Source organism: Semicossyphus pulcher, unplaced genomic scaffold (assembly GCF_022749685.1).
Source record: "Semicossyphus pulcher isolate SPU_LCO1_2020_fin unplaced genomic scaffold, fSemPul1.0.p SCAF_3, whole genome shotgun sequence".
In the NCBI taxonomy this organism is placed as follows: Eukaryota; Metazoa; Chordata; class Actinopteri; order Labriformes; family Labridae; genus Semicossyphus; species Semicossyphus pulcher.
The window spans coordinates 5,020,339-5,047,567 of record NW_027211704.1 but is presented as its reverse complement, the minus strand read 5'-3'; the positions used below and the strand labels follow the sequence as shown (position 1 = coordinate 5,047,567).

Sequence of the window (27,229 nt, the reverse complement as noted above, 5' to 3'; positions counted from 1 at the left end):
AGATGTGGATTGGGCCGGCCATGATATGTAGAGAGGGATGCTGATTTAAGGAACATTTAGAGTGGTCTCTCTGGAGCTGTACATCTACAATACGATATATCTAGAATAACTTGTAAGTTTGCAATTGATTGGAATTTAATTAAATGTTTGACAACTACAACTGGACTTTTGGGAGGGTTAGGCACTTCTGTGTCTGTGCATGACATAAAAAACAATCAATGAATCAATCAATCTGCCTGTATCCACCCACCAGTCCCGTGTCGTACTCCTCCTCTGCCTCGTTCTCTTCCACGACGCTGGCGAAGCTGCTGGCGTTGGAGGAGGAGCGTGAAAGGTCCTGAGCCTCTGGGATGGACGCCGCCCTGCAACACATCGCCATACTACACACCTGGGTCAGTCTGACCGCACAAACACGCTGCATTTCTTGAGGCAGCACAATCTTTTTTTTTTTTTTCCTATTTTCTAATTTAGTAATTTTCTTTCCAAAAGTCTAATTAATCCACCATCTTCTTTTTACAACACCCCAGGCACGTTCAATCAAAGTGACAGCAGTGTGTTTGCATCTGTGCCAGGGTAACATAATCTTTTAAGCTGTTTTAATAGTTACTGCAGCCTTCTGAATTTAGGGCTTTGGGATCTTAGCAAAACTTACAGACAAAAAAATAACAACAAACAAGTGCAGCCTTTGAGCTACAAACACAGCCCAAGCTCAATGATGCAAATCATTGAAACTACACAAGATATCTCGACTCCTTAGCTGAAGCCCGTGCATGTGTACATTTATCTCAAATTTAAATTAACTCCGCCTTGTTTTCCCCGTTTTTGAGAGTTGCCGGTGAATTCTCCAGCCGCCAACCCAAAAGATAAATCATCACTAATCACGTCTTAATGTGTAAGAAAAATAATAAATAACGCAATTAATTATACATTTAAACAACGGTCACCTGTTCTTGGTCGCAGCGAACTCTGGAGAGCTGTGATTGGACGAGTTGTCTGATCTGTTCTCCTGTGAAAAGTGGCTGCTGTCCAGCGTCCTCTGGGCGCTGGGCGACACCTCCCGGCTTCAGGGCAGAGATGGAGATTGAGAAGTCATAACTTTATCGACATAGTAACATATAAACTTTTGATTAACACATCCACATCATCGGAAATAACATCTGAAGAAGTTGCCTCTGGCCAAACTGCCATGACAATGAATTGTATCTGTGTTATCTTGGCACAGATGCAGCCATGATGATGGTCTGCTCTGAGACAGCATTGAGTATTAACGAGTACGACTGATGAGGCTTCTCTTTGGGGGCTTTGATGTTGCGTGTTGCCATAGCGAGGAGTTTGACTGACAGCCATTCATCCAATCATGACAATCACATACCTGGGAGCTTTTTGAGTCATCCGATCATGATTCCCAGTTTTATTTAGATAGAAACCTGACAACATGGAATTTTATCATTTTATATTTAACAGCTAACATTAAAACTTATGAACACACACAAGTCATCCGTGTCATCATGCCTCAAGTCAAGTCAAGTTGCAAGTCTTCAAAACAGTGACTTGAAATGACACACTGATAAACTGCTGCATTGCAAATATTACAAGAAATGAAGGGTCCTGTTTTGATGGTGCAATTCACGTAAAAGCTTTTCATATTTTATATATTTAAAGAACTAAACATCGAACCCATCTTTAGTTAAAAAAGAAAATTCGAACAGTGAGGACGGCAAATGGCTTTGACAAACACGTATCCAACGGCTCACATATTTAATCAGGGTGCAACTTAAATCAGAGGCTGCAAATTTATCAACATACATGTCCTGCTGCATTCCAAAGGCTTCGGATATTTTATTACCTGCAGACTTTTATACGGATTAAAGCACACATACTGTATGAATGATCCATATTATAAGTCTGAACTGATGAACTCACTGCCTCTGGATGTCAGTGGCAATCTGCGAAAATCAGGCCTTTAATTTGGAGTAAACGTCTTTATTTAAATTATTTATAAATCGTCTTTATTATTTATTTATATTTAACGTTTTTATCATCATTTCTGACATCATGTTATATCTCTGCTGTGCATTTTGTGTTATGGGACCTTTAACTGATATTTATTTATTGTTATTATTATAATTATTTAGTCCTATAAAATTCTAGTCACTTGTTTGTGTGAACGTTGCTGTATAATTCAAGTTAAGATATTAATTTATGGATAAACGCAGACTGATTTACATGCTACACCTACTTCATCTGCTTAACCTTTGATTTACGATGCTCTTTTAAATGCATCCTTTGGTTGGAGAGTTTGTCTTTTAAATGTTTGATTGACATCTGAAGCATTATTCTCTTTCCTGCACATTTGTTTCCCACTGTTGTTAAATTACCAGAGTGGCAGTAAAGTAAACACCATGACACATTTGGTGAAGCTATTTAAATCTCAGCACAAATAAAGAAAAGCATTGATTATCCAACCTGCCCTCTGACAGTAGCTTGTGTTTTAAGAAGGGTTTCTTCCAATGGTTGATTTCCACATTTTAATGTCCTTCCTTCCATCTGCTCTAACACTATTCTCTCCTCACTTCCCACTCCCTGCTGATGGGCTCTGCTCCTCCTCTCACCTCCTCTCTTGGACCTCCTGGATGTTCTCGATGCCAATGGCGCTGCTGCGACGCGAGCTGAACGGTCCAGACTTTTTCCTGGTTGGGCTTTTCCCAGGAATGATCAGTGACTGACAGGAAGCAGGGAGAGGAGAGTCAGACACACTGTGGGATATGTTACCATTTCACAATGACAGCATACGTTATACACAGTGTGTTTGTAGTAGGAAATACTGTACGCTGGGAATAAGGATCAATGATGGCTTGATGACTCATGAGATAATGTAATGACACATTTGGAGATTTACACTACACTGGGTTTTAAGTGGGTAGTTTCTAATTGTCTTATTTCTAGACTTAAATCTGATGTAAAAAATTAAAATGTAACTTGTATTCGTCATGTTGCATGTTGTACTCATTTGCATTTTAAGTATTGATGCAGACTCTGAGGTTTAAATGTCTGGCACTCTTTCCAAATTTAAGATGCAGCATGATTCATTAATGAGTGGCTGTGTGTAAGAACATAAGTGGGAGTTTGTTTACAATTTTCTTTTCTAAATTTCTCACTTTTTCTTAAAGTGTTTGAGAACAAATTTTAAAGTAAAATGAGGTGAAAAATTCATGCAGGGAGCCCTGAGAGCCGCTGCGACAGAAAATGGAACATAAATCAAACAAGTGCAATAATGTGAAATGAAAAACTTTTTTACATTAGAGGAAAATAAGATAAATGTGCAATAAAATCCCTCTGTTTATGATGGATCATTCCCTATCCGCCACATTGTGATTCTGTGTGAGTGAAAAGATGATTAAAACCATAAATATTCAAATGTCTTTATGACTTATTACACCTATATATCTAAAACATCTCTCACGGCTATGGGAACTCAAACATTTTAAACCATAAATCACTGACTGCACACTTGATGAAGAGAAAATAGCATAGAAAACACCAGAGACAAAAATAGAAATATACATGAACCTCTTCTATTGTTCCTATCCCTATGGCACTGCCTCGGCGTCCATATTTACTGGGACTTTTCCCTGGAACAAGCAATGACTGAGCCACGCAAGACAGAGCGAGGGGAGCACAGAGAGAGAGAGAGAGAGAGAGAGAGAGAGATGAGGTGACAGATTGAAAAAAGCAAGAGGGGGAAGAGAAAAGAACACATCATAAGATATCATGCGCACAGCACGGAGAATTTAAACAGCAAGGTGCAAAAGAGCCTGAAAAGAAGCCAGCAGCGTGAGTTAATAGAAAAGATATCGAGGAAGTGGTGAGAGGGTTTTCGGAGCAGAAGCAGGCTAAAGTCCAACACGGGAGGGCACAGCAAGGGAGGGAGCGCCACCGAGGCAGCAGGCATGTAGGTAGGTTGTGCCCTGAGGGATACAGGTCTGCTTAGTGATGCATTCAGAAGGACAAAAGAGGGAGAAGAAGGTCGCCAGAATCCAAAGAGGAAGCTTAAGAGAACTTAGTCCTTTCAGAAATGGGGTTGATTTAGTTTAAATTCAAAGTACAGTCAGTAACCAAATCCAAAACTACAACAATATGAACCGAAAGACTGTAAATAATGAACGTAGCTCATGTACCATCACCCATTGGTTTGCTGACTGCCTTTTGAAGCCTGGGGTTCGGCATTTTAGACACGCCATGTTGGTTTTTAGAGTCAGAAGTGACCACATTTGGACGAGAGGGTGGAGAGTTATTAAAGCTATTCAGTTTATAACCATAGCTTATCCATTAGCTGGCTAATAAGCTAGCTAACCAAAATGTTTCCCGCCGAATCAGTTTATATTTGTGGCGCCTGCAGTTAAAAATGATTAATTAGACTAAGAAGTTTCTTGTGTAAACTTGTTCGCACATTATCACCCGGTGGACTTACGGTGAGACCTCTTCTCTTACCAGGAAAGCCAACAACAATCCTGACTCCCACAAATTATTTAACAAAGAGTATGGTCTAGACCTGCTGTTTTTGTAAAGTGTCCCGAAATATTTTTGGTTAAAGGATGCTAGTTTAGCTCAGTTGGTAGAGGAGGTGCCGCATATCCAGAGGCTAGGTCGCAGGTTCAACTCCCGGTTGGCCAATCATTTGGTGCTTGTCATCCCCCACTCGCTCCTTCCTATGTTTCCTGTCTCTCTTCAGCTTTCCTATTAATAAAGGCAAAAAGCCAATAAAAATAATCTTTAAAAAAAGAAATATCTTTGGTTACGATTTGGCCATATATAAAATAAAAATTGATTGATAAATACGAATCTTACGAACAGTGAATATGAGCTAACAAGCTAATAAGCTAGTTACGGTGGGTGCAGATGAGTGCTAACAATAAAACCGCAACGCAATCCTTATAATATGTCGTATATTCTCCAGAATATCAGACTCTCCAAAAGCACCAACAACTCAAACAAGAGAGTTTTAGTTCTGAACTGAATTATTGGAGCTGAATTATTGGTGCCACCCAGAAGACAGCCACTACCTGTCATTAGCTTCATATAATTCAACAATGAGTTTAACAAAATTTAAACCCAAACAGTCGTCATGAAAAGAGAAACGAGCTGAAGAGACTGAAACCATTTTTTGTCACAGACTTTAAATCTGTATAATTCTGCTATTAAGTTTTAAGGCCTTTTAATATGCGGCCAAATGGGGAGTGACTCGCTTTTGGAGCCAGCCTCAAGTGGCCAGTTGAGGAACTGCAGTTTTGGCACTTTGCATTCTCTCGGCCCTGGAGGTTTCAGCTTGCATTAACCCCATGTTTGAAAGAGACCATAACAGGACATTTTGCATTTATGGAGCGTGTCATGCATCTTGTGCAACCACACATGCAAATATACAAGGTTCAAACATTTACAGGAGGAAACAGTCATGACAAAAGCAGAGTAAGGAGGGAGGGAGTCTGGGTAGTCATACAGTTGTTTAACTCACTTAAAAACTCAGGGTAGAGACTACACTGGGGCTCACAGACAACATTTACAGGGAAATCATTACTCAGTGGATACCCTATTTTCACACCAACCTACATATCTGACTGTCACACTACTTGGTGATTCTTTGAACAGATGGTAATGAATGAGATGCTGAGAATGCTGAGTAACATTGTTATAATTGTCCAACAATAAACTTGTTGTTAATAGGAACGCTATGTGTCGTAAATGGAAAAGCAATCAATGAAAGCTGCTTTAGCAGAAAGCAAAAGGGAATTCAAATGAAAAACGAAAGCAAGTGCTTTGATGTTACCATACCGATGGAAGTAAAGTGCTGCAATGTGCCAGCAGGAGTCATTTGCTAAAGTGCTGCTTACAAGAAAGAATAGGGCTGCGTGTATTTATCCACTGTGCTGAGAATGGTGAAAATATCCTGAGTGTTTGTGTTGGGTGGGCATCGTGTGAACCAAAATGGGCTACTTACAATCCCCGGGGTTTTGGGGCTCTCTGCGGGATTGTGGGTAAAGCTGCCACTGTGACTAGTGGAGACTGTGTGTGACTTCTTGTTACTGAGGCCCATGGCGTCCATAGACTGGCTTCTGCTGCGGATGACCCGCTACAGAGAGAGACGAGGAGATACTGTCAGTGGATCCAATTTGTGATACCACATGTATGTGTGACGCTTTACTAAATCCAAATGAAGGAAATTTTGAAAGTTGAACACATTAGTTAATACTTTGCTATACACACAGCTTGGTTCAGTGTATCAGGCACACACAGTGCATGTTTAATTTCAATTCAGTCTTCAAAGGAATAGGTGTTTTTCACATAAGACATTATGCAATATCATTATAGTAAAAGCACTGGGACCTGGTTCAGTGCATGCTGACTAATTGTCTTGCTTACTGGGAGCCTAGTAAGTGAGCATAGACTGTGTATAAGAAGTGGTTTCAAAAGTAAAGCCTTAAATGTGCATTTTTTCTAATGGCCAGCAGGGGGAGACTTCAGAGGAGATTATTGTAATTAAATCTACCATAAAATTACCCAACAATAACTTGATTTCTTATGCAGGAAGCATTCTCCTAATGAGTTCCAGGCCTAATCGCTAGCATGAAGTCTTTTTTAATAAAACAGAATTGTCTCTTGTAAAACATGGTACAATTTAGAGTAAAAGCTACAATAAAGCAGGATAGTATCTGCCTGAAATGACTCCCTTTAAGAAACCCCGCCCCTACAAGCACACTTTCTTCTGATTGGCCAGCTCTCCGAAGCTGTGACATCACAAAGTGCATCGTGTAGAAAAAAACTGCGTGAAACCTGGCGTTCACAGCCGCCTGCAGACTGAGTGCCTGAGCCTGGGGATTACTCCAACATACTTTTACCTACAGATTTGAAACTACACTTAGTTTAGTCTGGACATCCAACATTGTAAATTATATATATCTGTGTCTATATGTCTATATATATATATATATATGTCTTAAAATGTGAATACCCCCTCTTTAAGGCTTCAAAACAGTAACCCATAAACCAAGGGGCAATGTCACAATGGTTATGTCCACTTCTCATGTACAGTCTGTGCATATAACAGATAGTAACACCTGTGCTTTTCCTAATTTGACAAGTCAAAATACCTGCTGTGAAAAATCTTATATATATTCACTGTGTGCTTTATTACACATCTAAATGCATTTAATGCCGATTCAAATGTCTAACAATTTTTGACAAAGGTATGTCAGATTGTCAATGTGACTCCATACTGATCCAGTTGTAAGTGAGTAATATGTGTAAGTATTTTAGAATAACTTAGATCTCTGTGGGCACAAACATGCCTAAAAAAACGACGTGTGTGAGTATTTGTGTGTGCAAATAAACTCATAGTGGTTTGTGCTCCAAGTGCATGTTAGTATGCAGGACTCGTTTTGAACACTTAGAGGCAGTGCAGGTCAACAGGCAGGAGGGAGAGGCTGCGTTAGAGAGATTTAGGTTCACAGAAGGTCGACAAGATTGTAGGCTTTGTGAGTGGAGAGAATGAAGCCGCATCTCTTATCTCCTAAGTTGTCATTAAACAGGGAAAATCCATGGTGGGGTTTTGTGTCATGGGAGGGGAAGATGGGACTCAGTGTGAACAAGGAAGGCAGTGTGAGAAAGTGGGAAAGACCGAGTGGGAAATCTTTGCAGATGTGATTTGTGGAAGTGTGAGGGAGAGATAGAGAGGCAGCAGAGAACAGAGATGGGATTTCCAGGCAGGGGTTCATTAATACAGATGCAGTGAATGAAGGTACGCAGAAGAGATGGATCTTAAGAGACAAAAGAGACTGAGAGGAAGGGTGATACATTTCTCTGAAGTTGTGTGAAAATACAGAAAAGATGGCTGAGAACTAGTTGGTGACACAGACAGAAGAGAAAAACAGTGAGGGAGCTGCCCATGGGGAGTACTGCAAACTGCATCATCAGCTCCCTAATGAGGGGTCATTAAATCGTTCATCAAGCACACACAATCACAGCTCCTACCGCCGTGCCTCAGCGACTGGGCCACGCTCCACCACCCTAATGGTCATTGATGGAGCACTCTCAGTCAGAGCAAAGTGCCTTTCATACACAACAGGCGCTCCACAGCCTCAATACCACACCATCATGTGAAAACACACCGAGTTCAGCGGTCGCAGCCAAGTGAGGAAATCAAATGCCACAGGAACTGGTCCTTTGAGATACAGCAAATTTCCAAGGCTTTGTTTTGTCATGTGTGAATACCCAGAATCCCAGCCAGGAGACAGGGGGGGAGAGGGGGGAAAAAAGCATCCTAAAAGTTTCTCCAATCATAATCGTTCTCTCTCATGCATGTGCAGGTGCAGATTAACGGCGTTCCTCGTCAAATGAGGGATGGGGTTGTACCTTAAAGGATTCAAAGAAGCCTCCACCTCCTCCTGCGGCGCCGCCCCCGTTCTCCAGCTTATCTTCGTCTCCACCCAGACCCATCATGGACTGGCTGTTTATGTGCAGCTCCTCGTACAGCGTCTCCAGCAGGGCTGAACGCGTGCGCTCCTGACAACAACACCACAGGCAGTTTGCACAGGTACTGACACTGACTGAAAAATGTGTAATTAAGGGTATTTAATCATTTCATTTGACTTTTGCCTTTACTTATAGGACAGCTGAAGAGAGACAGGAAACGTGGGGAGTAGAGAGTGGGGGTGGCATGCACCAAATGAGCGGCAGACTGGGAGTCGAACCAGCAATCAATGCTTCTGGACTTCCTCTGTACGTGGGGAGCCCGCTCAACCAGCCGAGCCAAACCAGCACCCCCAAAATCAGGTTGCCGTTTAAGAATGTTTATATCAGATAAGACATCTAACAGATACAGAATTAAATATGACCGTGGATTACAATTCTACTGAAAGCCATAAAATAGGCTTAGGTGTTCCTCAGGGTTCAATTCTAGGTCCTTGCCTATTTAACCTTATACATGCTACCACTTCAAAATGTCATAAGGAGGCATGGCATTAATGTTAGTAGCCGTGCGCATGACACACAGAGCTTTATATTGTGGTGACTCAGGTCCAATTGGTGCAACTTTTACTGCATCTTAAACATAAAGTTACGGTTTGCAATTTCTGCAGCTCGACCAGAACAAAACAAAAGTATTGTTTATTGGCACTGAGGTTTAGAGAGACAAACTAAATACAAAAATGCAAGCACTGGCATTTAAGCCCTGTGAAAAACACAAGAGTTATCTTTGATCCAGACTAGATCCGCAACTGCACAGCAGACACATTTTAACAGATGAGTCTGGCATTCAATTGAGTTTCCTTTATTTAATCGTCTATCTATTTTATTTTACCTTTTAGTCTGGCCTTTAAAGGGCCAGTTCATCAATTTTCAACCTCAGTCCTATCATGCTATTATGGGGAGCTAATGCCATTATGGTAGGAAAAAAAAAAGCAATTTCGCTCTGTGCCTTTGGAGGACGCTATCCGCTTCTCCAATGGGCCCTGGAAAACCTCCACCAGACTACATAAAATGCGTCATCTGGCGGAGGCCAGGGAGCTCGCTAAACTACACTTCCTCAATCTAGGACGCCCGCCTCAATCGTCAGGTTTGAAATGTAGACTGCAGACCTGAAGATTTTTTAGACGATCCACAGGTATATTCTCGTCATATTTTGGATTCTGTACCACTCTGAGCTTGTTGCCTGTATCGAAACGGTAGTATTTCACTCCAGCATCTCTCGCTGAGACGTTCCTTTCGGAGGGAGGGGCGCAATGCATGCTGGGTGTTGTTCACAGAGATCACAGAGAACACCAGCAATGACTGACAGCGGCTTTTTCCAGGGACGAAATGCTCCTTTAACTGAGTTTTAAATATTCATCGGTCCATAAACTTTGGTAATTTAGTTTGTGTATAAGTGGGTGTATACCACGTAGGGCTTTCACATTTATTTCTCATTCTGTCTCTGTTGTGCCCTCACTGAAGAATGATCAGATTTATGATAGCTTAGTTTCTGTTTTTGTTGAATGTTGTCGGGTTAATTAGAGTGGAGCCTTTTCAGTTGCATTCACATGAAAAGTGCTGCACAAACGAGAGTCTGAGATAAGGGTTGTCCCTTGAAATAACTTCCTTTATAAAATATACAGCCAGCAGATGCACACCTTTGCAAAGTGTTTACTCAAGTGTGCACGCATCAACACACACATACAGGCATTCACGCTCCTATTGCATGCTTGGCATCATAAGACTCTTCTCACCTCAAGCTTGGCAAACTTCTCAGCCTTGTAGCAGGCGTACTCTGCATTGATGAGCTTTGTGAAGAGGAACTCACGGAAGTCGGGGCCCTGAGGACGGCAAATATAGAGACGGAAAGGCGGAGAGAAAGAAGGTTTATTATGGTGTCTGTCTGTAGAGGGAGAGGTAAGTTTGTGAATTTGTGTGACTGCTGACCTTTTTAAAGATGGCGGGGTCAGGCAGAGCGGGCCCAAAGAAGGGTACATCATCCCGCGCTGTCACAGACACCTTGAGGAGAAAGCAGGCGACACTGTGACACTTCTTAAAGCCACACAGAGGAATAAAAGCTCCTGAATCATGAATGAGTTAATCTATAATGGGATTTAAAGCTTCAGAGACCAACCTTGTAGGTGACATTGTCCGTACATGCATTCTCCACCTGCACCACCGCATACGCATGCAGGAAGTTGGACTGGATCATGTCTGGCACGAAGGGCGTGTTCTCCTCCTGAAACACGATGGCTACGATGTCGTTGCCTATGTGCCTCTTCCTCTGCAGCTGGATGGCAAAGATAAACACAACTAACAACAGCGGAAACATCTCAAATAAGCAGTTAGGGAATCAAAAACACAGCCAAAGTCACAGAAACGGTTCTAGGACTCACACTGGCAGATTGACGAGGAATAATACAGTCCCAGCAGAGAGGTGGACAAGACTTCAATCTCAGAGTCCAACCTCTATTCTGACATGTATGACGCCCTCATTTTTCACAACTTGCAGACTAAAATTGGAAATTCAAATGCCTTTTTATCTCTTTTGAAGCTTTTACTAAGAATTTGATACACTGAAAAGTGCATGTCTGAATATTTTCCAACAAAAATACACAAGAAAAAAAGTCATAGTTCTGGATATTTACACACGTTTATACTGAAATACAGGCCCCGTAATTCCAGTGTGTTTTGGTTTGTTCATGTTTTGGAAATAAATACATTTGAACACAAGTAGAAGCACAGTGACATCAAACAAAAATGGTTTGTGATTGTGCAAACGGCTGTATGTCAGCCACCTGAATCTTTGCTACTTAAGTGCTGCATTTTCCTTTTTGGAAAGGACACTTGTAAACTTTATGGAGAGAGCGACTGTGCCCAAGTATGCAATTCTGATCTAAGCCGGTGATTCTCACCTGGTGGGTTGGGACCAATGACTGTATATATAGATGGATGACGCGTCTCCATCTGCTTTCATTGTACGAAATTGATGCAAAAATAGCCCCTGTGACGGGCGCTGCCATCTTGCGATGGTAATGTCATTTGGAGCCAGAGTTGTGCAGTAGAGATCGGCGTGTGGAGTAGCCACTTCCGCTAACCGAAACACACACTTAAGTTACCGAAGAAAAGAAGGATCCTGCACGTCGGCGTGTTTAACAGCAGAACAGCTTCTTGTGTTGGTCTGAGGTTAACCTTCACAGATGTTAACTTCACTGACTGTAGTGATTGTTTTAGTTATATGTCTCCTCTGGTCATTCCTCCTTTACTCTGCTAATCCGGAACAGATCGGCTGCAGGAGCTGTATTTGTCAACAGAGCTGTCAATCATCCTTTTTACAGCATCAAATAACTGATTAAAAATAAACTTGTCAGAAAAATGAACACTTGGACATAAATCAGCATGATAAGAACTAAATATAATGACAGAAACCATGTTTGAGAAAAATGTAATTGACGTGTATTTTGATTTTATAGTTTGACTCATGTCCCATCTGTTAACATGAAGGAGGCGGGCTTTATGACCTATACGGCAGACAGTCAGCAGGGGGCGATAGAGAGGGTTTGGCTTCACTTTTAGGGAGCTGTCATGTCCTCAAAAAGTTGTGGCAAAAGTCTACGCTGCGCTTTTATTTTGAAGGACATGGGTTTCCTATGACGTAAGTAGTATTGTAGTTCATTCACACTCCATGATTGGGTTATCCCTTGATGCATTTATGTTGCACTTTTTTAGTTTATTTCTGTTGCTGTTAATTGATATGTATATATATTTTCCTCTTATGCACAACCACCTGCGGCTCATTTTGGCTGAGGATGAAACTGTTGTGTTTTGTGATGTTGACATCCTGTGATGTTTCGTTCCGTCTCAAACCGCAGCATCGTTCATTAAATAAATTTGAGTGGTTGAAGAATTTCAGAAATGTGGGTCGTGATTTGTCATGAAGGAGGTGGTGGTGTGGAGTCCTGAGGCCAGACCAGTTGAGAACAACTGATCTAAGCAATATCTATCAACAGCAGCAACTGAATATAAATCCATTACGACTCTAATTTTCACCAGCCTCTAGGATCTTTTTTTAATCAGAGAAGATTCGACTTCTTTCCCTTCTTGTTAAAATGTATGAAATGAAAAACATGACAAAATATGTAATTATGACTTTGTAGTAGTCGGGCCAATTTTCCTGTTTGAGATTTGATTAATACTTTCAGAGAAATGTTTCTATTTCAGCGATTCAACAGTGAAATAATGATAGGGCATATCAGAGTGTCAAAGTATACTCATGCTGTCAAAAAATGGAAATAAATTCTTATCAGACTGCGACCCAAATCATTTCCGAGCAGCATGTGTGTAAGAAGCAGATAAATCAGATACTGAAGCGAAAATATTCCCAGTGCAGGCAGTCTTGGGAAAAAATAGAGCAAGCTCCCAAGTTCCTCCTCTGTCGCCTCAACATCATGACAGCAGCGCTGCAGCAGCATGCATTGTTTACCCCCCGTCAATTATCAGGCTGTTTAACACTAAAGTACAGACTTATAAAGCCACTTAACACCTGTTAGCTGCCGTTAAAGACGGAGCTGCAATAAAATGTCCCGAAGCTGATCGGTTGTTTGCACAGTAAATGTTTGCTCTGCTTTTTATAGGTGATCCTTTTCCAGTAAGCAGTCTAATTATTTTACAGCCTCTGTCTGTTAAAGACACATGAGAACAATCAACCATCTGTTTCAGGCTCTGGCAAGTTTTCATAATGAGAGCCGGAAGTATTTAGTGAATGGAAAATGTTTTTAATAGTTCACAGAGAATATAAGAACCCACACTTCATTTACCTAATATGTTAGATCACAACAACCTGACAATAGTTTAAAGATGAAACGCTAGTAATATCCTGTTTAGTATTTCTAAGACCGAAGTGAGAGCTAAGAGTGAGAGAGGATCCTTCTGCCTCATCCCCGAGCTTATCAAGCTGTCGTGTAGATGAGCAGCCAAACTCAAGCAACAGGTAGGCGTTTAAAAGCCAGGCTGGAGTGAGACACCTGAAACCTAATCTGCTTTGAACAAACTCAGTCAGGTCTGGCTCCATCAGTTCTGCACTCTCTCCCTCCTGATATAAAGCTATGTCCTCACAGCGGCACCTTTTCCAGAGTTCCCTCATGAATCATCCCGTGTGGGTGTTGTTTATGTCCTCTGTGTCCCTTCATGCAGTATGGAGCGTCTGTGCCGGGTAATGGTGGTGACAAAGTTCAAACCTACGAGGTAGTGCAGCAGCAGAGACTACAAATGCAGCTTACTGCAACATGGCATCAAAGAGAAAGTCTTTAGTGGAGAAACTTCAGGGCCTGTATCGAACACTATGATGCCGGTGGGAATGCGATACCTTACAAAAAATATATTTCTCCAGCAAAGCAGGCAAGTGCGCAAAACTGTGAACTGTACTTGTAAATGAGGCTCAGATATTTAAGGGATAACATTTGCCAAGATTTAGATGACCATCATGTCAAGCAGTCAATATGAAGGTGCAGTCAGCAGCCAGGTAGCTTAGCACATGGACTAAAAGCAGGGGAGGTAAGCTAACCTGGCTATATCCACAGGAGACAACAGCTGTGTCAGAATTCAGGGGCTGCATCCTTCAAAGGACGTATTTAAGGCGGATTGCGTCACAGCGGCGCTTCCTAGGCAGTCCTATTTCAAAGGGTCCTTCAGACGTGGCCGACAAATGCGTCCTCCATTTCCCGGGCCACGAAGGATGCACGCGACGTATCTCGAGATTCATTAATGTTATAAAAAAACCCAAAGGGGCCTTGAATCTTTAAGTTATCTTTAAATAACAGGTTAAGTTATGTGACGTTAGATATTTTAGTTAGTTAGCCAGCAAGGTACCTGTTGCTAGGTGACAGGAGTGGCGCTTTGCAGCACCAGCTGTTAACCTTGTGTCACAAACACGGAATCTCAAAATCTTCGCCGTCTATGCAAGCTACGAATGACTCATCCTTAGTAGACGCCGTCCTTCGAAGGATGTAGCCCCTAAATCATCCGCCTACAAACAAACATCAGAAAAGCTCACTAATTAGCATGTTTCATCTTGTTTTTTTTACCTGTGCAAAACAAAAAAGTAAAACATTTTAAGTTAAAACTAACTTGTAGTTTAGGGTTGGCTCTTTAGAAATACAACCTCTGCAAATTGGAAGTGTTTTCTGTCTTTGTGCTAGCTAAGGTAGCTCTGGATTCATACTTATATATTAGCTGCTGCTGCTGCTGGAGGAATCACAAGGAGAGCCCTTCAGATTAATTAGTGAAGGGCCACTGCCTTGAAGATGCTAATTAGCTAACCATATAATTAATCACTGGAATGTCACTGTACCTGCTGTGAGTCTCCCTCTGTGTAAGGCAGCTTGGTGGACACATGGAACATAATCTCCTTATTATGGAAACTCGTGTAGATGGATTCTGTCCCCGTCTGCCCGTGAGTGACATCCAGCCCACCCCGAAACCTGCAGAAGAAAAGAAAAGCAGAAGAAAGGAGATTTAGGGGAACAGAGAAGAAGAAAGGACAGAGAAGAAAAGATGAGAAGGGACGGCAAAGAAGAGCAGAGCCAGGAGGAAAACAGAACAAAGGCGTGTTAGGAGTGGAACATAAGAGCAAGCTCTCAGAGCGCCCGCTCCATCCACGCTCATCCATCATTGAGCGGATGCCAAGGGCACTTCTCCTGCCCACTCAATCACAATGTCAGCTACACCACAAATATCAGGACACTCAAAATCGCTTTTTCAGGGATTCATTTAAAGCCAACTGTGATCAATAGCAGAGTGAATGATGGTCTGCTTCTGACAGACACAAGGTGGAGCACCAAAGTGCGAATGAACAAAACCTGCTTAAATCTGCTTCTGAGAAACGTGAAAAGTTTCCGAACCCTTTAAAGTCATGAAGCTCAATCTTGTGGCCAAGAAACTCCAAGAACTCGACGAAGGCAGGACTTTCTTCCATGTTCCCAAACAGCTCCTCCTCTGAGGTCTGCATGGAGAGCGCAGAGAACACTTTCAGGAGGAGTGACACATGACTTCAACAGCTTAAGATTAGCGTTCTTATCGCTGAAGCGCACTCACCTGGCCAAACCTTTGATAAATAACTCCAAACTTGAAGTTGTTGCTGATCACGTGCTCATCAAAGGTGACGACGAGCCTTGATGCCTGAGGACGAGAGAACAGGAAGCTTATAGAAAAATAATGTTGATAGTGAAAGTTATGTTTGAAATAATCACGACACAGTAAAAAAAAAAGTGTCTTTCCAAAGTTTATATTTCTAAAAAGTGGGCATATTTTATCATTTTGTAGCTTAATTAGCATGCTAAGCTAGCAGAAAGAGAACTCCTAACTTCACTTAGTATACAATGCCAGGCAAATTTTTGAGTGAGTGAGTGACTAAGTGAGTAAGTAAGTGATGGTACTTTCAGAGCCAAATAAAGTAAAAACAACAACAACAACGGCCTGGGAAACACACAAAATAAAAGTATTGTGTTCAAACGAGGGGAGTCAGAATTCCAGATCGGGCTTTTACTTTGAGAAAGCATACTGGAAGTGTTGACCTACTTCACTCTCCATGTTAATATTGCTGTCAGAGATCAATAGGACTCATATCAATTCATGTTCACAGTTTTGACCGAGAACAGTGCGCGGCTCGCGGTAAAAACACGCGTGTCACACCAGCATTGTGAAGACTCATCTGTTTGCATGCATTTCTAATGAAAATGAACACTTCCCGCAGCCGTCACGCACACACTTCCAGTGTTGCCCACAAAAGCGCACATTGATCTGATGCGGTCAGCCACATACTAGGTTTTTACCTAGTCCTGTTAATGGTTAACTTCATGTGTACATGGTAAATCTGTTGAACATTTAAGCTAGCTAGCATTCTAGCGTAGGCTAACTGCACAGCAGTTATGTTTTTTGCACAGTCAGACGCTAACTTTAGCTTCAAGCTTATAACTATAACACCTCTTCTATTGGTTTAAAAACAAGATTGGAAAATTGATTGGTGTAAATACTGTCTAACTTAAATTCTCAACAGAGCAGCATTAGCTATAGTAGCTAGCGGGCTGTAGCAGTTTGTTGTGATGAGTGTTAACTCTTACCTTTGGGTAGAGGACGGGGTAAAACCTGTCCACGTTTACTTCTTCACAAACAAGCTATAAGTGAAAAACCACAGTCAGCTTCTCTCATTGTAAACATACACTCAAATAAAGCTTTATGACTTCATCTTGTGCGTTACCTTGGCCATCTGAACCACGTTGGGGAATTCGGTAAGGCAGGAAATGGGAATCACGTCGTGGTAGGTTTTTAGCTTTGTGCTGAAAGAAAAACAGTTTGCAAATTGAAAAAAATGCTCTGTTCTGCGTTGAATCCAAAGCAATCCTGCTGCTTAACATTCATGAAAGTACATGGCGAGTTCAAAGGGGACTTTTACTATGGATGCTGTGTTTAGCTGGGAGTGTAATAGTCTTTACACTTCATGTGTTTGAGCCCAGATTGCCTGTGAGAGGGTGTCATTTGTTTTTTAGAGGGTCACTGCTCTGTTGAGGGGTGACAATGAACAATACAACAAACTGTAGGCTCACTGAGTGCTGCAAAGTGATCTGTGTACCGAAAATGGTCGAGATAATAGCCACATTACTGGGATGGTCATAATTACTTTATATTTCAGAAATAATTGTATCTGGTCACACACGCTCATAACTGTGGGAGGACAGTGAGGCGGCTGATACTTATTGTCTACTCAGGATCACAGCAAACTGCTCACATCCAACGATACAATAGCCACAGCTGTCCACTACTCTGTAAAAACTGAACATAGCCTTCAATTTCAAGGTGACAAAAAAGCCACAAAATGCAGATAGCTGAATGTTTGTTTAGCCCCTCCCTCCCTGAACACTCATCATTTGTTTGGTAGCTTAGCATCCATCAGTGCGCGCAGCAGCCTGTTAAAGCTTCAGATATCTCCACCTGCTGAAGTGATGTGCTCAGAGCTGTACTAAAATAGATTCTGTATTGAAAGAGTTTGGAGGGTGGTGTCTTTTTTTTTCAGTCTTTTCAGAACCAAAAGCAGAAGAGCAAAGGAGTTAGGCGTGGAAATGAGGGGGATAGCAGCTTGAACATTTCCGGACGACTAACTATAGCAGTAAGCTTGTGATTCAGAGGTACATTATTAACTGTAGGGTTACAGGTTACGTTAAAGAAAGCACCATTCACAAAAAGTACATTAACTCTGCGTGGAAGCTGTTTCCTGGATGCTGTCAGAGTTTAGTCTCAGTATGAGCAGCTCTTTCCTGCTTCTTGTTGATACCAGTTATAATTTTTCCAAAGACGAGTGTTGGTCCACATCCTACACATCTTTAGTCTTGAAACATGTAAAAGTGAAATCAGAAACAAATATTCAAATCTAAAAAGTAATACAGGCTGTATTAGAATGCTTAACAGACCAATCTTTCCTTACTTCTAGATCTTCTAGATCAAAGACACCGTTTGTAAGTTTCCAAGTCAGCTAGAAACATTAAAAATTTAGCCTGAAACAGCCGAGTCATGGTGCTAACCAGCTAGCCCATTATGTTTTGGCTAAACCCAACCAAATAGAGACTGTTAGGTTTTGTTTTGGGAAATGGTCACAGTTCTCCTGGGTAAGAAAGAGAAATAATTTTGCTGTAATGGACCATAGACTGTATAAAAAGATGGACGACATGACGGCTCCCTTAAAGTGAAGCCAAACCCTCTCTATCGCCCCCTGCTGACTGGCTGCAGTATAGCTCATAAAGCCCGCCTCCTCCATGTTAACAGATGGGACATGAGTCAAACTTAAGTCAAAATTATCAGATATCACGCAGTAGTCATTGAGTTTTAAAGGTGCTCATAGGCTGATTTTGTTACCTTTGGACAGAACCGGGCCAGCTGTTTATCGTTTCCTGTTATTATGCTAAGCTATGCTAACCGACTGCAGGCTAAAGCTTCATATTTACTGTACTAATATATCATTGGTATTGATTCTCACCATAGACTGTATAAAAAGATGGACGACATGACGGCTCCCTTAACGTAAAGCCAAACCCTCTCTATCGCCCCCTGCTGACTGGCTGCAGTATAGGTCATAAAGCCCGCCTCCTTTATGTTAACAGATGGGACATGAGTCAAACTATAAAATCAAAATACACGTCAAATACATTTTTGTCCAAGTGTTCATTTTTCTAACAAGTTTATTTTTAATTAGTTATTGGATGCTAAAAAGGATGATTGACAGCTCTGTTGACCAATCCGGCTCCTGCAGCCAATCTGTTCCGGATTAGCAGAGTAAAGGACGAACGGCGAGAGGAAACGTAACTAAAACAATCACTACAGTCATTGAAGTTTCCATATCTGTGAACTTCTGCTTCAGACCAACACAAGAAGCTGTTAAACACACCGACGGGATCTTTGCTGTTTTTTGTAAGTTAAGTGTGTGTTTTGATTAGTGGAAGTGGCTACGCCAGCGCCACCCACCCATCACTACTGCACAGCTCTGACTCCAAATGACGTTGCCCGTCACAAGGGGCACTTCCTGCAAAACCACAGCCATTTGAGCAAAATACCATGTTTTAGGAAGTCCCACATGAGACCAGAACGCCCAAAAGGTGTAGCAAAAGTCACTTTGTGGAGCAAAGGGTTAGCGAACGGCAAATGTATATTTCTACGTCCTTTACATAATGATTTTACACTGTATGGGTATTAACAGGAGGATAAAAAGAGGATGTGACTAAGCATGTAGCTCTCTGACAGATGCTTTAAATATGGACTGAGTGACTCAGAAGCTGTGACTACACATGCTGAGTTTGATGGGGTGAAGGGGTGACTGTGGGTGGTGCCCACCCTGCTGAAAACATCACAGTGTGAGAAATGATGTGGGCTGACTGACTGTTACCTCCTGAAACACTCATCCACTCCAGCTCTCCATTAACAAAGAGGGAAAGCAGCTATTGAAACTCTGGGATGGTTATATTTATTCACAGGTGCACTGAGTCCCTCCTCTCTCCTCCTCTCTCCTCCTCGTCCGTCTTCAGCAGAATGTGAAGGAGGGTTTGAGTGAGCGAGCACGAGTTTGGACGATGCAGGTGGGTGGGAGGCTTTACGCTACAGAGATGAATAGAGCGCTGATTGTTGAGGACTTTGTGGCACAGTTTGTTTTCATTCAACAATACTGTATAAAGAAGCTTGAGTGTTTATGCTGGACCACACAAGCACTTTTATTTATACTCACATTATAACACAACTGATAGTTGGGGCCTTGTTGTGATTGCACGAACAAAAATGTAAAATGTTTTCCAAATCTGTGATAGCATTAATGTTCCAAAAATTATATTATCAGTTGATAATTCCAATTAACTGTTAGATATCTGCGTGTTACAAGAAGCACTGTTCGTTAAGATGAAGAGTCAGGCTGACCCCTAAAAGTGGATGAATCAAATTATCAGTCTAGAAGACCCTGAGTCGGCTCAAACGATAAATGCAGTATGGCTGGTTAATCAAACAAAACGACTCCAAAAATTAGCCATAAATGCTAATGATAACTAGTTTTTACTGGGAGCTAATTATTCGCAGAAGTCTCCTCCACTCCCCCCACAAAAAAGGATCCGGTAATTAAACCGGTAAAATGCTGAATAAAGCTGATGTTTCTGAGGTCACAGAATTGTTGAATTCCAGTTTCATGTAAAAAATCAGTGTCTTTCTGAGGGGCTAGCTTAGCTGCTAGCTGAGCTATTGCTAACTTTAGCTATCTAGCTGACTGGTATACATCTCTCCATACAGACGGCTGTAGCGCATCTGAAAACTGTGAACCGCCATTAAATAACAAAAGAAGAAGAACGCATGAGCGCTAGGTGCCAGTAAAACAGTTGTGGCGCTGTGAGATTCAGAACCGGAGAAAAAAGTTCTGTGTGAAACTCCTTCGAAAAAACCAACGAAAATGAGGTCAAGTGTGAATTTGAAAGGTAAAACTAGCACATCATAAGTCTACAACAAGTATGCACAGTGTACCTCGTGTTTTATAGAGTTTTTGCGGGACACACTTTGACATGAAAAAAGACATGACTTGAAACATAAACAAAGAAACAATCTAATGCACAGTTTAACATGAGACTCGTGCCGGCTGATACAGGAGTTTGTTTGGGGGCTGAAGTGAAGGAAAAAAAGCAAATAGCTAAAGCTTCATATTGTTCAGCCAAATCTGATTCAGCTGACAAAACGCTGATTGGGTTTAGTCTGAATAAAGATTATATTTCACCTCACTTTGACTTAAAAAACACAGTTCAGAAACAAATTATGGTGGAATTGCTCAAGTCATTTTGTAGAAGATAAGTTATATTAATAGAAGTTGTAAACCTCGGGACACTGTCAGACGATGTAAAACAGGCAGCAGACGTCTGAATTCATATTTAATTGAAGACAAAATTGACGAGAAAATAAGAGGGCCCTCTGACAGCAGGAGCAATCATTATTGTCATGAATCGAGCTGGAAAATACGTTTTAAATTCATCTCTGAGGCACCTGTGACAAGTGAGAGTCATTTTAGCTCCATTAAACCCTCCTCATGGGTAAAATCTAAACGTTATCTGTCAGGTTTAGTAAAGTTATGTGTGACAAAAATCTACATCAGCTGTGTCCCAATTCAGGGGCTGCATCCTTCAGAGGACATATGTGAAGGCCAACTGCGTCACAGCGGCGCGTCCAAGGCTGTCCTATTTCGAAGGCTCCTTCATATGCAGCCGACAAATGCGTCCTCCTTTTCCCGGGCCCCGAAGGATCCATCGTGTGCGGCCCAATGTATCCCAGGATTCATTGTGCGCCAATTGAAAAAAGATGGTGGACTGTTACGCGGCCGAGGAATATGCTTTTAAATATAAAAGTTTTTGGTTTCAGTCAAATAGCTAGAGATACAAATATTAAAGATCACTAAAGGGGCCTTGAAACAAATTCTCTTTAAAATAATAGGTCAAGTTCCACAACATTAGTTATTATAACTAGTTAACCCGCGAGCAATCTCGGATCCCATCGGCAACAGTCTGAGACGATATAGCCTCTGGGGACACCGGTGAACGTGCTCTTGTGATGTACTTGTTATTAACGGGTCTCACCTTTGCCGAAATTTCAACATCATGATGCAGATTTCTAAGAAGTAAAAATTCAAGCTTTGTCAAGTTTGAAAACTTTAAAATGCTCGTTTGTCAGAACGATCTGATGCATTCGAGGAAGTCGGAAAATCTGAACGCTGAACGGCTTTTGTGACACAGCGTCAGGGCACAAGGGAATTCATCTCAAGTTAAATTTTAGATCTAGAACAGACTGTTAGCTGTTAGCATGCAGATGTCTGTTTATAGAGATTAATAAGAAGCTAAAGCATCGTCAGATCACGCTGATGGGAGCCGGGATGACAGTACAGTGGATTCAATCCGCCTGCTTCTGCTCTCTTCATGGACTGTTTTTCTTGCATGCGCCGCAGCCTGCTGATACATGATTAGTCAATACTACTCAGACCACAAGTGTACTAGAAACGGAAACCAGAACACTTGCCTTCTTGGAAATCCACGTCACTGCCTACAGATTCTACCGTGTAGACTATTCTACTATGTAAACTCTGTAAATAGAGATTAACCCGCTAGCTACCTGTTGCTAAGCAACAGGAGCCGCATTTGGTGGTTGAAGGTTAAGGGCAGGGACAGGAAAATCCTCCATAGACCAGACCATCTCATTTCAGTTCGGCCCTAGCGTCTACACAGGCTACACATGACTCATCCTTTGTAGACCATCTCTTCGAAGGATGCAGCCCCTGAATTGAGGCAGCTATGGAATGCTTCCCTTTGAGAGACCTCTGAGTAAACGCCATTAAAACTCCATTATATGGATATTTGCAGCCAGGGTTTTTGCAGGGTAAGAGAAATAGAACTAGAGAAACACAAAGTGAAACAACAACAATGAAAAAGGAAGAAAGGCAAGACAAGTTGCAGGGATAGAGAAAAAAAGGCAACAAAGCAAGAAGGCGAGAAAAAGAGAAAAAAGATTGCAGGAAATTGTTACCGAAGCATCAGGCGCAGATGCTCTTGATCCCCGATGACATCGTACTTCATGGAGAAGACCAAGTGGCCCAGAGCAGCGTCCATGGTGTAATAATTAAAGTGTTCCTGAGGGCAGAGCAGCAGAAGAAACTTCAATGCAACGACGAATCCTCCTCCAGCTACCGACGCCTTCTGACACAATAATAATTAAAAACAGCTATCATAAATTAAAGACGGACAGTGGGAGACGGCGACAGTCTTTTAATTAAGGTAAGTAGTTCAATGCTCCTGAAGGAAAACGTGAAACAAGATCTTATATTGAATACATGTATAGCAGATGTATTTTGTTGCACAGTTTAGACTCGTACAGCATCACACAGATTTATTTTATGTCCCCTTGTTTGCTGTGCTGCAGACTGGTGACAAATTAAAGCAAAACCTTGAATAAATCAGCAGAGAAGCCGAATGAATGCAGATGCTTCCACACAGGTGCAGGAATAATTAAGAAACTAACATCCAATCATGCTCTCTGGAAGGTATGAAAATGCTCAACAAGCCCACTCTATGCAATCTCTTCCACGATAATAAAGCCCCTGTGACACTCAGGGGTTTGATGAGTATGAAAACCTTGTGAATTAAATGCCATGGTCCCTACAGTCACCATTTAGAAGAGTCCTCCACCCCCCTCTTTAAGACACTAAATAATGGAACATCTTTTGGAAGAATGGTGTTTAAACCCTATAGTAGAGTTTCAGAGACTACTGAATCAAAGCCAAGATGCATTGGAGCTGTTCTTGCAGCATATGCACACCTTTCCAAAGCCGTTCTAGCATCGAAACTCCAGACATTTTTAGGACTATCAAATTGTCCACACTTGCCCTTTCACACATTTGGAGATTTTCCGTGTGAGGCGCGCTCTCACAACTGTAAATAGTGCGTTTAGATGATGTGGAGAGGAGGAGGAGGAGTCTTCCTTGGTGGTGACTGTTTCTGGACTAATATTACTACAACATGTATAAGTGCCCGATCAGACGGAGCGCATTTTAGCAGCTGTGGGCGGCTTTTTGTAGTTGTTGTCAATGAGAGGGATGCTTTTTGTAAGCTGCTTTTGCGTTGCAGAGCGCCTCGCGTTTTTCCGCTCTGTGCGCCTCACGTTTTTGAGGAAACACTCTGAGCGCCTCGAGTAGAAAAAACTCGAAGCAGAAAAGCGCCCAAAGTCATGGGCGTTCTTTCTCATTGTCCAATTGGATGAAAGGAGAAGTGGGTGGTTGCTTTAACAACTTTGTTTAACCGTAGGTTTCAACAACAAAGGCAGTACGATGCGCCTCGTGTTTTACAGCCTGCAAAACACGCTCTGTCTGATCGGGCCCTGTGGATGTTCTCACCGTGTGTGCGTGGGTTCCCTCCGGGTACTCCGGCTTCCTCCCACAGTCCAAAGACATGCTTGTTAAGTTCACTGGTGACTAAATGACTAAATTGCTTGTAGGTGTGAATATGAGCGTGTAATTAACAGACATGTTCAGGAGTGCAGTGCATGTGTGAAAGGAGTAAAAGACACTTTATGTCGGCTTCTCGTTTAATTGGCCACCCGACTTTGCTTGAACATGCAGCTTTTTTGATATATCCCATGGGAAGAGAAAAACACAGCAGTGTTTCTCTGCCTTCATTCCCACGTCACAAAATCTCATAAAGGGATTAAAAAAATGAATCCTCTCAGATGCAGTAATTCGAGTGTGATACAGTTTAAAAGGTACCAGGATGCTGCAGAAAAAAAGAAAGATCCGCACTTTAGCTTTCCTGTAATGCTGTCCCCATCCTCACCTTGCCCATGAATTGCTTCCTGTAGATCTTAGCGAGGCTGTTTGTCTCCAGTTTGACCTGGGAGGAGGGGCAGGGGGGTTGTTCAGCCTCGGGCGTGTCTTTAGGCTCATGATTGGTTCCCTCGATCCAGTAGCCTCCAAACTGGGGCAGCAGGATGAGCGGGAAAGGACTGGTGCGACCCAGAACCTGACAATAAATAGAAGTAATAACGTTGCAAAGGAAATGGATTAGTGAGTAATAGTCTGTGTTGCAGATTGCTACAGATAATATATGCTTTGTCTCACTTGTCTAGAGTTTCCGACATCCATAAAATATATAGCATGCAGTGTGATTGATTCGTGCAGAGAGGACATTATCTACCTCGTGAACGCTGGGATAAGGGATGTAGTCCTCTTCTGTCTGCAGGGAGGGAAAGGAAAATGAGTCGAGCTGACAAACAGCAGCTTCTCGTCCTGCTTTCAGTTTTTGTTCTTTGAGGACAATAACAATGAGCACAAACGCTGTGACAGAATATTAAATGCACTGTCATCCACTTCTCCATTTTTCAGGGTTACATTTCTTTTCCTGCAAACACGGCAGAGACCACATTAGCTGTCTCTCTGACAGAAAGCCTTGAAATCCTCTCGAGTGAAAACATTTTGTTAACAAGAAACAGTTCACGAGGCTTCAGTCAGAACTCCTTTTAACCTGCAGTCGGGCTCAGAACCTTAAAAAAGTCTGGGTCCTAAAACAAATCAGCAACAAATCAACTTTGATCCAGAAAGTAGCCTCTGGTTTGTAATTCATATGCTTACTGTAACTGGCTTCTGATGCATCATTGGACATCCCACAATAACAAACATTTCCCTTCTCATGTCTACCCCATGACAGCTGTTGATGTGGTGTAAATCTGTGATATCCTGCTGCGTTGAACTTTTTAAACCACTTTTGTGATGTCATTCTGCAATTTCAGTCTTTGGTGAACCCACTTTCGTTCTCCATTACCCAAGAATGGTTCTCCATTACCCAAGAATACCTCTCAACAGCCCCCGCAGAGCATTTCAAGTAAAAGGTTATATGTGGCCAAACTGAAAGCAAGCGACCGAAGTAAATATAAAAGTCCCTTGCTTTCCTGTGACATTGCATTATCGGTAATTGTTACCATGGAGCTGGAACTAGTGGAAACGTCACATGATCAACAAACTAAAAAGGACTCATTCTCTGAGCTCGTTAAATGCTAGTTATCAAGGCACTACACTAAAACCAATAGTGTCAACCTCACGGTGGTGCTAGAGGAAAAGTCAGGGGATTGGCAGAGTCATTAGGTCACATCATCCGCGGGCCATGAATGTTTGAACAACATTTAAATCATGCAATGCACTCAGTAGTTTAAGTTTCAGTTAAGTGTTGAACAAACAAACTGACTATCAGGTCGACATTAGCCTCCGTAAAAATGTTTTGTTTTTGCATATTCCCATTATAGACGGCATTTAACAGTCGAACGTGGATGATATTTAACACAGGGCGGATCCAGACTTTTTGGACTGCGGTGGCATGAAGTATGTCTGCACACAAACATTATTTACCCTTTCTATCTCCACTGATCATATCTACTTTGACTGATAACACTAAAGTATCTTAAAGATGATGTATTACTGTGTATATTTTTTATCTTTACAAGTAGTTTTGAGTGGAAACATATAAATCCTCTAAGCTTCAATTTTTTAAGCACTTAAAAAGAAGATGTAGGTCCAGAGTAACAATTCAAAGTACAAAAGGAAATGTGACACATTGAAATGCAAAGAAAGCAACGAGCAGCCTGTCGTAACACAGCCCAAATAGTTCATTTTATCATAAGTCCCGCCTTTGACAAGGCAACTAGCCAATCATTTTTGCACCTGGGGTGGCCAATCAGATTTCACCCCTGGCCACCCCTCTGGATCCGCCCCTGGATATGCATATTTTTATATCCTTGACATGCGTTTTGGACACATTTATTTTGGTTATTTAAACCTCTTCTCCCTAGAGTTAGGTGTGCATGAGCGTGCAATTGCAGGTGTGTGTGTCTTTAGGTTGGGTTATGGGTTTTGATTTTTGTTTGGTTTATATGTTGTCATCAAAAATGTGTCAATAAAACTAATATATAAAAAAAGATGGGTCTCGAGACAGAACCTGTTGCTCTTTGTACGCATGCTCAAAAGCTGATCGTTTTACTGGTGTTAACTGAAGAAGCATTGTAGCTCCATTACACTGTCTATGTTTGCGCAGTAATTCACAGAAGAAGAGGGATATACTGTCAAACAACAAGACTGATGGAGCACTGAACAATGTTTCTGTCCATACACGTTTGCACACAGTTATCTTGTTTTAATGACACGAGCCAATCAGCACTAAGTAAGGGAGACCACACTGCTCCAAGACACACTGTACGGTTTTACACGACATTCGTCCGCACAAACAGGAGCGATCATCGGCTGTCTGCTTCAGTCAGAAATGAGAAAGGATGATGAAAAGTAAAGCTGTGTGTACGTCGTTCATTTACTGCATGGATGATCTGCTGAAAGTCTTAATTTTACCTGAAGCAAACAGGTAGAAATGAGAAGAGGGACACTGGAGGAGGGGGCGGGTAATAACTATAATGTGATGACTTTTTATTGACTAAAATAGTATATTCATATTCATGTTTATTTTAGGCAACAGTTGGCTTTCATCTGTGTGGCAACAGTTTACAGAAGGCCTCTACCCCGTCCAACACCATGGGGATGAACTGTAAACCTCATTGCCCTCCATCAGTGCCCGACCTCGCTAATGCTTGTGGTCGAAGGGAAACAAATCCCTGAAGCCGGGTTCAAACACTTTGCGGTTAGCCTGCC

At 41.9% G+C, this 27,229-nt stretch overlaps 1 protein-coding gene across 4 annotated transcripts in view; it reads right to left on the bottom strand.

Annotated features, from left to right (window-relative positions):
• The window catches only part of rap1gapb (RAP1 GTPase activating protein b), a 98,807-nt gene that overhangs the window by 8,629 nt on the left and 62,949 nt on the right, over positions 1-27,229 (bottom strand). For all 4 annotated transcript variants that reach the window (XM_069679053.1, XM_069679052.1, XM_069679054.1 and 1 more), the window contains 16 exons: positions 24,738-24,776; positions 24,378-24,563; positions 22,579-22,682; positions 16,757-16,835; positions 16,620-16,673; positions 15,595-15,678; positions 15,402-15,502; positions 14,852-14,981; positions 10,637-10,792; positions 10,450-10,521; positions 10,257-10,343; positions 8,407-8,556; positions 5,996-6,127; positions 2,613-2,722; positions 945-1,061; positions 251-380 (listed from right to left, as the gene is read on the bottom strand). In XM_069679053.1, coding sequence (XP_069535154.1) covers positions 251-380; positions 945-1,061; positions 2,613-2,722; positions 5,996-6,127; positions 8,407-8,556; positions 10,257-10,343; positions 10,450-10,521; positions 10,637-10,792; positions 14,852-14,981; positions 15,402-15,502; positions 15,595-15,678; positions 16,620-16,673; positions 16,757-16,835; positions 22,579-22,682; positions 24,378-24,563; positions 24,738-24,776 — 1,731 coding nt within the window. The remainder of the gene's footprint in view (positions 1-250; positions 381-944; positions 1,062-2,612; positions 2,723-5,995; positions 6,128-8,406; positions 8,557-10,256; positions 10,344-10,449; positions 10,522-10,636; positions 10,793-14,851; positions 14,982-15,401; positions 15,503-15,594; positions 15,679-16,619; positions 16,674-16,756; positions 16,836-22,578; positions 22,683-24,377; positions 24,564-24,737; positions 24,777-27,229) is intronic.